The 12,048-nt window shown below is 44.5% G+C and overlaps 1 protein-coding gene across 5 annotated transcripts in view; it reads right to left on the reverse strand.

Annotated features, from left to right (window-relative positions):
• fgf13a (fibroblast growth factor 13a) overlaps window positions 1-12,048 on the reverse strand; it is a 188,320-nt gene that overhangs the window by 16,336 nt on the left and 159,936 nt on the right. For all 5 annotated transcript variants that reach the window (XM_042303062.1, XM_042303061.1, XM_024382809.2 and 2 more), the window contains one exon: window positions 7,681-7,784. In XM_042303062.1, the coding sequence (XP_042158996.1) occupies window positions 7,681-7,784 (104 nt within the window). The remainder of the gene's footprint in view (window positions 1-7,680; window positions 7,785-12,048) is intronic.

The raw sequence follows: 12,048 nt of genomic DNA on the forward strand, positions 1-12,048 counted from the left end.
TGTAGCTAGCCAACTACCGCTAACTTACAGTCACATCAAAAACTGCAGCCAGAATAGCAGCAAAGTAGGTGCATTTGCATTTCTTTAAGTTGTTTCTAGTGACATTTATTTGGAAACATCCCTGACAATGAGCTAATGAGGCGGCCCTCTCTTGGCAGGTTTGTTGTGGTGCCATATTCTTTCCATTTTTATAATAATGCATTTAATGGTGCTTCGTGGGATGTTCAGATTTAGATATTTTTTCATAACCAAAACCTGATCTCTATTTCTCCACAACTTTGTCCCTGACCTGTTTGGAGAGCTCCTTGGTCTTCATTTTTCTTTATTTGTACTATTTTCTACATTGTAGAGTAATAGTGAAGACATCAAAACTGTGAAATAACACATATGGAATCATGTAGTAAACAAAAAAGTGTTAAAATCAAATTATATTTGAGATTCTTTAAAGAAGCCACCCTTTGCCTTGATGACAGCTTTGCACACTCTTAGAATTCTCTCAACCAGATTCACCTGGAATACTTTTCCAACAGTCTTGAAGGAGTTCCCACATATGCTGAACACTTGTTGGCTGCTTTTCCTTCACTCTGTGGAACAACTCATCACAAACCATCTCAATTGGGTTGAGGTCAGGTCATCTTATGCAGCACTCCATCACTCTCCTTATTGGTCAAATAGCCCTTACACAGCCTGGAGGTGTGTTGTGTCATTGTCCTGTTGAAGAAGAAATGATAGTCCCACTAAGCGTTGCTGTGGAAATATTGAATCAAATATTTCTCAGATACCGGAGCTTGTGGATTAAAATAGGCTTTATTACAAAAAGTAACAAAGCCGAGCAATTCCATGGAACAACTGCCTTCTCTTGTTACAGACCTCAGGCTTTATAGATTTCCACTTTCAGATAACACACATGGTCACTCCCCTCTATGTAGATGATTAACACTCCTTGGCCTCTCACCACCATTATCTTTCTGTCTCAAATCTAGCTTGTTTACAGATTCTATTGGTGGCATAACCATAGCAATGATACAAAAAATAAGACACACACATAATGCAGGTGTCTGTCTAATGATACTCATAGGTTTACATAATGGCTAACCCTAAGCCTGTAATGGCACAGACATACATATATAATACAATCACATGCCTTAAAGGTAGTCACAGGACAAGGCACTGACTTCCCTCAGGCCTACAACAGCACTGGCATACATACATAATGCAATTGCATGTCTCAATGATAGTCACAGGACCAGGTAATGACTTCCCTCAGGCCTATAACAGCACAGGCATACATTTTCTGCTTACATTCTGCTTTTACATGTCTAGTGATTAACTCCATGTTGACCCAGCTCTGTTCATTCACCTGAGCTCAGCCTTTATTCTGCTTGCACATGTCTATTAATTAACCTTATGTTGATTCTGCTTACTACTTCTGGGAGAAGAGTCTAGATACTGGAAAATCACCCATAGTCATGAATTTTCTCCTACAGCGTAAACCAGATGGGATGGTGTATCGCTGCGGAATGCTGTGGTAGCCATGCTGGTTAAATGTGCCTTGAATTATAAATAAATCACTGACAGTGTCACCAGCAAAGCACCCCCCACATCATCTCACCTCCTCCTCCATGCTTCATGGTGGGAACCACACATGCGGAGATCATCCGTTCACCTACTCTGCATCTCAGAAAGACACGGCGTTTGGAAACAGAAATCTCAAATGTGAACAGATTTTCACCGGTCTAATTTCCGTTGCTCTTCTTAGTATTGGTGTCCTTTAGTCGTGTTTTCTTTGCAGCAATTCGACCATGAAGGCCTGATTCACGCAGTCTCCTCTGAACAGTCGATGTTTTGATGTGTCTGTTACCTGAAATCTGTGAAGCATTTATTTGGGCTGCAATTTCTGAGCCCGGTAACTCTAATGAACTTATCCTCTGCAGCAGAGGTAACTCTGGGTCTTCCTTTCCCGTGGCGGTCCTCATGAGAGCCAGTTTCGTCATTGCGCTTGATGGTTTTTTCAACTGCACTTGAAGAACCTTTCAAAGTTCTTGACATTTTCCAGATTGACTAACCTTCAGGTCTTAAAGTAATGATGGACTGTTGTTTCTTTTTGCTTATTTGAGCTGCTTTTGCAATAATACGGATTTGGTATTTTACCAAATAGGGTTATCTTCTGTATACCACCCCTACCTTGTCACAACACAACTGATTGGCTCAAATGCATAAGGAAGGAAAGAAATTCCACAAATGTACATTTAAGAAAGCACACCTGTTAATTGGAATGCATTCCATGTGACTACCTCATGAAGCTGGTTGAGAGAATGCCAAGAGTGTCCAAAGCTGTCATCAAGGCAATGGGTGGCTACTTTGAAGAATCTCAAATATAAAATATATGTTGATTTGCTTAACACCTTTTAGTTACTACATGATTCCATATGAATTATTTCATAGTTTTGATGTCTTCACTATTATTCTACAATGTAGAAAATAGTTTCTTTTTAAAAATAAGTAGGTGAATGAGTTGGTGTGTCCAAACTTTTGACTGGTACTTTATGTAATAACAAAATGCATAGAAGGTATTCAAACACACTTTCACAAACCCACTCTCACAACAGCTAGAGCTCTGCTACCTGACCAGAGCCCAACGGGTCCCGACATTATACATTGGGTAAGGGCCGGGTTAGGCCTGGGTTTTCATCAATAACTAGGGTATGGGCAGGGCATCACTAAATTGATCACTAACATTTTGAAGCTGACCCATACGCATGTGCTCTGCTGCGCAGTACAGTCATATCTGACTAAGACCATAAATTTGGCAGAAGGAATCAGACCTGGGTAGGGTAGGGTCTGAATGTCGTTGTCATGGGTAGGGCTCGGGCTGAAAATTCATGCCTGTGCAGGGCTCTACACAAAGCTCCACAGATGAAGCAACACCACAGTAGCAGCCATCAGTCTCCCTGGCTAGCCTACGTCCACCATTGATTGGGAATCTCCCTGAAAGGCAGGCCAGCCATTGGCTAAACCCCTCAACCGCCCCTTTTGTAAAGGGTGGTGCTCCTAGGCAACAGTTTACCATAACAGCACTGAGCACTCAGCCACACGAGGTTATCAGACACCCTGCTGAATACAGATTAAATTCAATCCACTCGCTAATTCAGCTCAAATGGAAAACCTTGCTAAAGCTATGTTGCTGCCGGAGGGTTAAGAAATCTCAGTCTGTAGGTGGCTGTATAAGTGTGTATGCAAAATTCAAGGCTATAATCACCAGTAGTGTGCTAAATAAAGGTTTAGCACACTAGGCAATGTGTTGTTATCATGGCAAGTAATGACTGCTTTTAACATTACTACAGGTTGGGATCAAAGATAAACACACATATGAATACAACCTTAACAAATCATCAGAGAAATTAGAGCAATTGAACACGACCTTGAAGATTTTTTGAAAGTTTTTTTTTTTTACTGTTTTATGTGGTAATGAGTGAGAGGAGCAGAGGAGGAGAGGAGGAGAGGAGGAGAGGGAGCAGAGGAGGAGAGGGAGCATAGGGAGAAAAGGAGCAGAGGAGAGGGGAGCAGAGGAGAGGGGGAGCAGAGGGAGAAAAGGAGCAGAGGAGAGGGGAGCAGAGGGAGAAAAGGAGCAGAGGAGAGGGGAGCAGAGGAGGAGAGGGAGCAGAGGGAGCAGAGGGAGCAGAGGAGGAGAGGAGAGGGGAGCAGAGGAGCGGGGGAGCAGAGGGAGAAAAGGAGCAGAGGAGAGGGGAGCAGAGGAGGAGAGGGAGCAGATGGACCAGAGGAGGAGAGGGAGAAAAGGAGCAGAGGAGAGGGGAGCAGAGGAGAGGGGGAGCAGAGGAGGAGAGGGGGAGCAGAGGGAGAAAAGGAGCAGAGGAGAGGGGAGCAGAGGAGGAGAGGGAGCATAGGGAGCAAAGGGAGAAAAGGAGCAGAGGAGCGAGGGAGCAGAGGGAGAAAAGGAGCAGAGGAGAGGGGAGCAGAGGAGGAGAGGGAGCATAGGGAGCAAAGGGAGAAAAGGAGCAGAGGAGCGAGGGAGCAGAGGGAGAAAAGGAGCAGAGGGAGCAGAGGAGAGGGGGAGCAGAGGAGGAGAGGGGGAGCAGAGGGAGCAGAGGAGGAGAGGACAGGGGGAGCAGAGGAGAGGGGGAGCATAGGGAGCAGAGGGAGCAGAGGAGGAGAGGAGGGGGAGGGGGAGGCAGAGGAGAGGGGGAGCATAGGGAGCAGAGGAGGAGAGGAGAGGGGGAGCAGAAGAGAGGGGGAGCAGAGGGAGCAGAGGGAGCAGAGGAGGGGGAGCAGAAGAGAGGGGGAGCAGAGGGAGCAGAGGAGGAGAGGGAGTAGATGGAACAGAGGAGGAGAGGGAGCAGAGGAGGAGAGGGAGCAGATGGAACAGAGGAGGAGAGGGAGCAGAGGAGGAGAGGGAGCAGAGGAGGAGAGGGAGCAGATGGAACAGAGGAGGAGAGGGAGCAGATGGAGAAGAGGAGGAGAGGGAGCAGATGGAGAAGAGGAGGAGGGGGAGCAGATGGAGCAGAGGAGGAGAGGGAGCAGATGGAGCAGAGGAGGAGAGGGAGCAGAGGAGGAGAGGGAGCAGATGGAACAGAGGAGGAGAGGGAGCAGATGGAGAAGAGGAGGAGAGGGAGCAGATGGAGCAGAGGAGGAGAGGGAGCAGATGGAGCAGAGGAGGAGAGGGAGCAGATGGAGCAGAGGAGGAGAGGGAGTAGATGGAGCAGAGGAGGAGAGGGAGTAGATGGAGCAGAGGAGGAGAGGGAGTAGATGGAGCAGAGGAGGAGAGGGAGAAGATGGAGCAGAGGGAGCAGATGGAGAAGAGGAGGAGAGGGAGCAGAGGGGCTCTTTATCTTTAGCCCCCCAACAATAGTACAACCACACATTCACAATCAGGAAGCGGTTTAGCTTATTCTATGATTCACCACCACAGGTGAGATACATGTCACACACACACACACACACACACACACACACACACACACACACACACACACACACACACACACACACACACACACACACACACACACTATCCATCTTTATTAAATTAAATTATATTAAAGCAACAGCTCAGTGTATATGGTTTTCATTACAGTGGAAGGAGGGGAGGTGGAGTGGGGTATTTTATTTGTATAATTTCTCAGTTTTTCGCCTCAGGCGTACTCAGCTTTATCAATCCCAGTGGATATCTTTCTACTCTGTGATAATGTTAATTGTGATGTGATTATTAATTACACTCAGGCTGTAAGGTTCCTTCTACTGTACTATCTATCAGGCTTAATAAGACAAGTGCCACAACTACAGTCAGATCAGGCTTCGTGAGACAAGGGCCACGACTACAGTCAGATCAGGCTTAGTGAGACAAGAGCCACGACTACAGTAAGATCAGGCTTAGTGAGACAAGAGCCACAACTACAGTCAGATCAGGCTTAGTGAGACAAGAGCCACGACTACAGTAAGATCAGGCTTAGTGAGACAAGAGCCACAACTACAGTCAGATCAGGCTTAGTGAGACAAGGGCCAGGATTTTGTGGACAACGCAGCTTTTAAAGGAAATGTTCCCACATTCAGACCATATTCACGGTAATACTGCATATGTACGCTGAATCGGACATTAACATTAAACGGTGAATTCTTGCCAAAGTGCAAATCGGATTGAATCCCAGCCAAGGGCTGTTTATGGCCAAGAAGCCCTCGGCCTTTGAGAACAGATTCTAAAGTTGTCGTTGATCAAATTGTGAAATACACAATTTGGAGAGTTTCCATGTTTGTACCCTGAGTGTACAAAACATTAAGGACACCTTCCTAATATTGAGTTGCACTCCCCATTTGCCCTCAGAACAGCCTCAATTTGCCTGGGCATGCTCTCTACAAGGTGTCGAAAGCGTTCCACAGGGATGCTGGTCCATGTTGACTCCAATGCTTCCCACAGTTGTTTCAAGTTGACTGGATGTCCTTTGGGTGTTGGACCATTCTTGATACACAAACTGTTGAGTGTGAAAAACCTCAGCAGAGTTGCAGTTCTTGACACTCTCAAACCGATGTGCCTGGCACCTACTACCATACCCCGTTCAAAGGCACTTCAATATTTTGTCTTGCCCATTCACCCTCTGAATGGCACACATAAACAATCCATGTCTCAAGGATTCAAAAACCCTTCTTTAACCTGCTTCCTCTTCATCTACACTGATTGAAGTGGATTTAACAAGTAACATCAATAAGGGATCATAGTATTCACCTGGATTTACCTGGTCAGTCTACACTGAGTGCACAAAACATTAAGAACACCTGCCCTTTCCATGACATAGACTCTCTCTCTCTATAGGATGGAGGGAGTGTGCCATGGCTCCATGCAGCCCACATACTGCATCTGTTTCTTCCAGATGTCAATGTCACCATAGTAACCCGGCATTTTAGCTCCATACAGCCGGTCCGGAGGGTCAGCCGCAGGGAGGGGGGTACTTGTGAGAGCAAAATTGCAAGATTATGTTATAATACTTTTATTGGATCAAATGGTTGTGTTATGCAACAGAATAGAGTATTCTTAACTATTGTGTGTGTGTTCTACAGAGGATGGGCCTCTGGGAGATAACACTGACAGAAGATTTACGATGTATTTTGGGTGATAAAAGAACATTCCAGAGCATGAGTTAATGTTTCTGTTCTATATGGTACCAGAGAGAGATGGTTCCAGTTTGGAGTCGGAGGGACAGACACTGGTCTCTATACAATGAAAACTGTTGACACAGCAGATACTGTCTGCTATGTATCATAGGTATCTTTCATACAGATCTTAACCTTGTGACCCATTCTATACATCTGTTTTTCGTCATGTAGGTTGAAAGGGGTGTATCTTGGCTATAAAAGACCTTTGTACTTTTGTCTCGGGGCTCTCAACGAATCATTTGATCGTGAATCGTCGACCAGCCACGACCAGCCATCATTATCGCAGAGCACTCAATCGATTCACTTTATATGTGTGTGTTGTATTGACCTGCTCCTTATTAATAAGTGATTAAAGATTTAGTTTAAGTACAACTCTGACTTGTGTGATAAGTGTGTCTCTCCTCATTTGATAGTAAAGAAATTAACCACCACAGTACCTTGGTAACATAAGCACGGGGCACAACCACCCCACCCCAACGCGCTCGCGCGCACACACACACACACACACACACACACACACACACACACACACACACACACACACACACACCTCTTATGCCCTCATCACTACCAGTGATCATCTGTATGCCTGTAAACCTACACACACTCACATTCTCACATTAGCAGGCATACACACACTCATCACCTCCGCCACAACAAATCATGCTGCCAGCTGGGCTTGCACACCCACTCTAGCCACCTGGTGAGAGAGGCATGGCTGGGGCACAGATGGTACACAACTGGGGACACCTGCTTGGAAACATGTCATGATGGTGGGAGTATTCTGCATGCACTGCGATGATGTAGTATTGACTGTGCAAATGGGTTTGTGCCAGAAAGTAACAGGGAGAAATGAAGGAAGCAATATTTCTTGGAGGTAGTTCTTAATGACTGTGAGGTTAGGAAAGGGATTGAGACATTTTCTGCAAGCTGACCAATATGGAGCCCCTGTGTTCTACCAGGGAGAGCAGGAGAGGTTAGCACTGCTGTGAGAATGTGTGTGTTTGAGAGACTTACTGATGTGTACAGGAAGCCCTCGCTGTTCATGGCCAGGTAGAGCTTGGTCTGAACTCCCTGGATGGCCACCACTCGAAGCCCCACTGGAATGAGGTTGAATATGGCTGGGGAAGAGAATCAAGCTTTATTTATATAGCACATTTCTGACATGGAATGCAATGCTAAAACAAATAAAAACTGAAATACTTACTTCACAACGAACATAAAATGATAAAAAAACAATTAAAAACTGAAAGAATAAAAAAGCACCCTAAGGAAAAGCAAAGCTTTTTTAAGATATCTGTCACGGATCCCTCCGGAACTTTCATTATGCACACCTGGCCCCTATTCCCACTGATTGTATTTATATATAATTGCCCGTTGGTTTCCATTGGTTGGTCGATTATTGTTCCAATGTCCGTTGGTGCATGTGAATACCTGTGCTGTGTGTTTTGGGCTTTCGTGCCCTTGTGGATTGTGCAGATGATTACAGTCTCGTTCCGTGTGTTAATCATTGTGCACGTGGGTTATTTATTCGAGGTACTCCTCGCTCTTTTGTTTGGGTTTCAACTCTGTGTTTTTGTATAGTATTTGTTTGGTTTTCGTCCCTGTGCCTTTACACGACACGTCGTAATTTGGGTACAATATAAAAAAACTATTACACATTCCTGCGTCTGTCTCCCGAATCAGTTATATCAGCGTGACAATATCTATTAAATATGTCCACAGGACTCGAGGGACCTACTGGGAAAGAGAGAGTTACATTATATTTGTTGACAATGTCAACAAATGGAGGGAAAACGTCTAACTTGTGAAGAATATTGTAGGCACACTGTTTATCCACCAATAAATACTATTTAGCGAAATCATGTCTCAGTCATATATTTAGATGGAATACTGAGACTATGTTGTAAACTGCAGCAGGTAACACAGTGTCGCCATCATAGGAGCAGAGCTAATCGAAGTAGAAAACAACGTAAAGCTAAGACTCCTGCCCCCGCTATTCATGCCAACCGCATCCTTTCACTCTACCCCAGTCCACTTAATAGAGTTAGCTACAGTAACGCTTAGCTTAGCAGGCTAAAGAGAGACCTCCCTCAGCCCGGCTCTGTCCTCATATGCCAAACCCGCTCACACCTTTGTCCTGCTGTCACCGAGCTAGCCAGGAACCTGACAATCTCCCCTGGCAACATTGCATTCGTATGCCAAGGGATAGAGAGGCAGCCCGCCATCACAGAGGACTGCACTTGAACTCCGGAAGAGAGGGAGTTTTCATAGCGTGAGCAGTGGTGGAGAGAGGCAAAAGAGCTATTGCTGTTAAGCCATATTGTAACTGTTTTCTCTGCGTTTGCGGCAACATCGGGGCCAAACAGTAGCTTTGCTGCTGTGTCCTGCCCAGTCCTCTTCTGTCCTGCCTGGCATTAATTGTGCACAGTGCTGGCATGCTGCCACATCCATGCCCTCTAGTAACAGAGAGCAGGGTCAATCTGTGCTATGGGATAGAGACGGGCACATCTCTGTGTGAGGGGATTTAGACTTGGGATGGGAATTTTTTTACATTTTTATATTTCAATATCCGAAAGGATGTTAGTATTGAAATACTTGCGAGTGTATAATTGTTTCATTATGTGCGCCTCGGAAAAAGACATACCATATAGCCTCCACACGTTTCACATGAGTAGCTTATTGTTGTTGGGACTACAGTCAGAGACTCCATGATTAGCAACATGAAGTGGGAAATCTTTAATCAATGCAAAATGGAATTACACTTTTTTCTACTTGACAAATACTGCACCAAACACCTTAGTTAGATGTAAAATTGTGCAACTAAAACAACATTTGGCAAAAATCTCAATCATTACAGATTTCTTGAGTTATCTTAGATTTATTCTGAGGATTTTCAGGAAGTGAAATAGGCTTCCTTTTCTACAGTGTCTCATGGGGGACAAACATCGTTAACCAAACGTGGAATCGGTCAGGAAACACACCTCCAAGACTGAAATCACGTTTTTCTAATGAGCAACAGAAAAACACACGTGCCAATCGGTGTGTTCAGTGGCTCTTTAAACCTCCCTCTTTTTTGTGTTCTAGGCAACCGCCCACAGGAAGTAATGCAGTCTGGAGGCACGGTGGATTTACAGAGAGCTTGTAGCTGATACGTTTGGCGAGAGCACAACGTTAATGTAGTTGTTCTGAGAAAATAACATGGATGCCTGCCTGCTGGACTGTGTTGCTTCCTTATACCCCTTTCGTTTTCTTTGGTTTGTTTTGCATGTTTGTTCTGTGATTTTAATTAGCGTGGTTTTTAAAGTCAAATAATGGATATAGAAGAACTGAGAAGTGAAGGCAAAGTATGGGTAACTTAAAAACAAATATGGATTGATGCTATAAACTCAATTGAAATGATTTATAGAGAAAGTAATGACATAAAAATAAATGTATGAAAATAGATTTCTTTGTCCATGTCTATTTCACACTGCCTGGTCAACCCAGAGTCTAAGAACCTGGTCAGTGCTCTACCATGTGACATAAACACTGTGCAGGTGGTACTTTAGGATGATGCCATGAATACACCTCGATCTCTCCTCCTCTATTTCCTCCATATCTCTCCTCTCTTCCCTCCATCTCTCATCTCATCTCCTACCTTTATCTCTCCTCTCCTACCTTTATCTCTCCACCTTCCTCTCCTCCCTTCATCCTTCACTCCCTGCCTCTCAGAGCTCCAGCAGACCCACCAGAGCCCTCCACCCTGAGCCACATCTGCTGCCTTCCTCACAGAGATAACTGATCTGGGATCAGCTAGCTATGTCACTTACTGCTATTTTCAGAGTCTCTGTGTGGTGTAGCTGGCTTTCACATAGGTGGGCGTACACTTACTGTACATGATTGTGGTAGGAAGTACTTTGTGGATTGTATATGCATGTTAGTTTAGTTGATGTAGCTAAAGTGTTTTTTTTGTGTGAAGGTATCATTATGGGCATAGACAGGATTCCATTTCCATCATGGTCAATGTTCCCTCTAAGCTGCGAGCGTGCGCAGGCGTGCAGTAGCCTGAGACTGCGGCACAGAGCTCAGAAGAAATATCATCCCACTGAGAGAAGCACGAGATTGAACTTCACTTAACTTTCCAGAGTTTTCCCGATTAGTTAACACTATCAACGTTTCCCTTTACTTTGGCTTTTTGTGATCGAATCAACACAATATTAGCACCTTTCAATGCAATTGAAACAAAACAAACTCTGCAAGAGATGTTGTTGTAGGCAGAATACATCGAGTAGGATTCTATTGTGCACAACTCTACACAGACCGGTGTGACATAACCAATCAGAGCTGCAGTAGGCCTATATGCAAATAGACCATTACAATATATGGATCTGTGCTATTTACTTTGAACTGGACTGTGTTTACAGCTGTGGATGCTAGATGCGCTTGTTTTGAGATAATAGCAAGAGCTTCATGTAGCCACGTGCACATTTTGTTCCTATCCTTTGCTAGTTAGTGAGTTATTAGCCTAGTTATAGATAATTTGTAGTCAGCAATAGGGGCGTGATTGCTTCCTACAAGAGCTTCCTACAAAAACATGTACATTTGTAGCCATATTTGAAAAGCAAGTTAGGTAAAGAGCTTTTTTTTTGCCTTAAAGGGGCAGTGTTGTATTTCGAGACAGGCTTGAATAAGCTAGGTAGCCAATAGGCAGAGGGTAGCATCATTTGTCTGATTCTCTGTAATAATGTATGGGAATAATAATGCATTTTATTTTGTAAAGTGGTTTCTTCCATCAAACAACACAACATGTTTAGTCATCTACTTGTCTGAAGGACAAGTGAAGAAACAGGTTGATGTCAAGCCTGCATGTTTTTCTTTCCAAAAGTCTCATGGAATGTAGTCCTACACTGAACACCCCACATTGGCTGCTACTGTAGGCTGAATGATAGAACAGCTATTTCCATGTTAAAATGTTATGGGAAGCATTTTTCTCCATTATTTTTTATGATAAGCCACTATGGTAGGCCGACATTATGGTCAAAAAGCCACAGTAGCCTACTTGGCCACTGTTAAGGCTATAACTTAAAGCAGGTACAGCCTCAGTGTTCACAGTAAACGCGCAATGGAAGTCGCACAGATTTTTCACAACCTTGAAGTTTGCGCTCAGCAGACCTGAAATTTGCTCAGTGCCCAAAACAATTAGAGGGAACATTGCTCATTGTATAGGTGACCCCATTCCTGCTACAGCTCATCTCCCTGCAGCACGAGGGGATCCTTCCAGTTAATAATACTCCCTCTTCCAGTCCCTTTCTCTTTCTCCACCTCTCGCTCTTTCTCCACCTCTCTCTCTCTCTCTCTCACACTCTTTCTCCACCTCTCTCTCTCTCTCTCTCTTCTCTCCTC

This window comes from Oncorhynchus tshawytscha, linkage group LG21 (genome assembly GCF_018296145.1).
Source record: "Oncorhynchus tshawytscha isolate Ot180627B linkage group LG21, Otsh_v2.0, whole genome shotgun sequence".
NCBI lineage: Eukaryota > Metazoa > Chordata > Actinopteri > Salmoniformes > Salmonidae > Oncorhynchus > Oncorhynchus tshawytscha.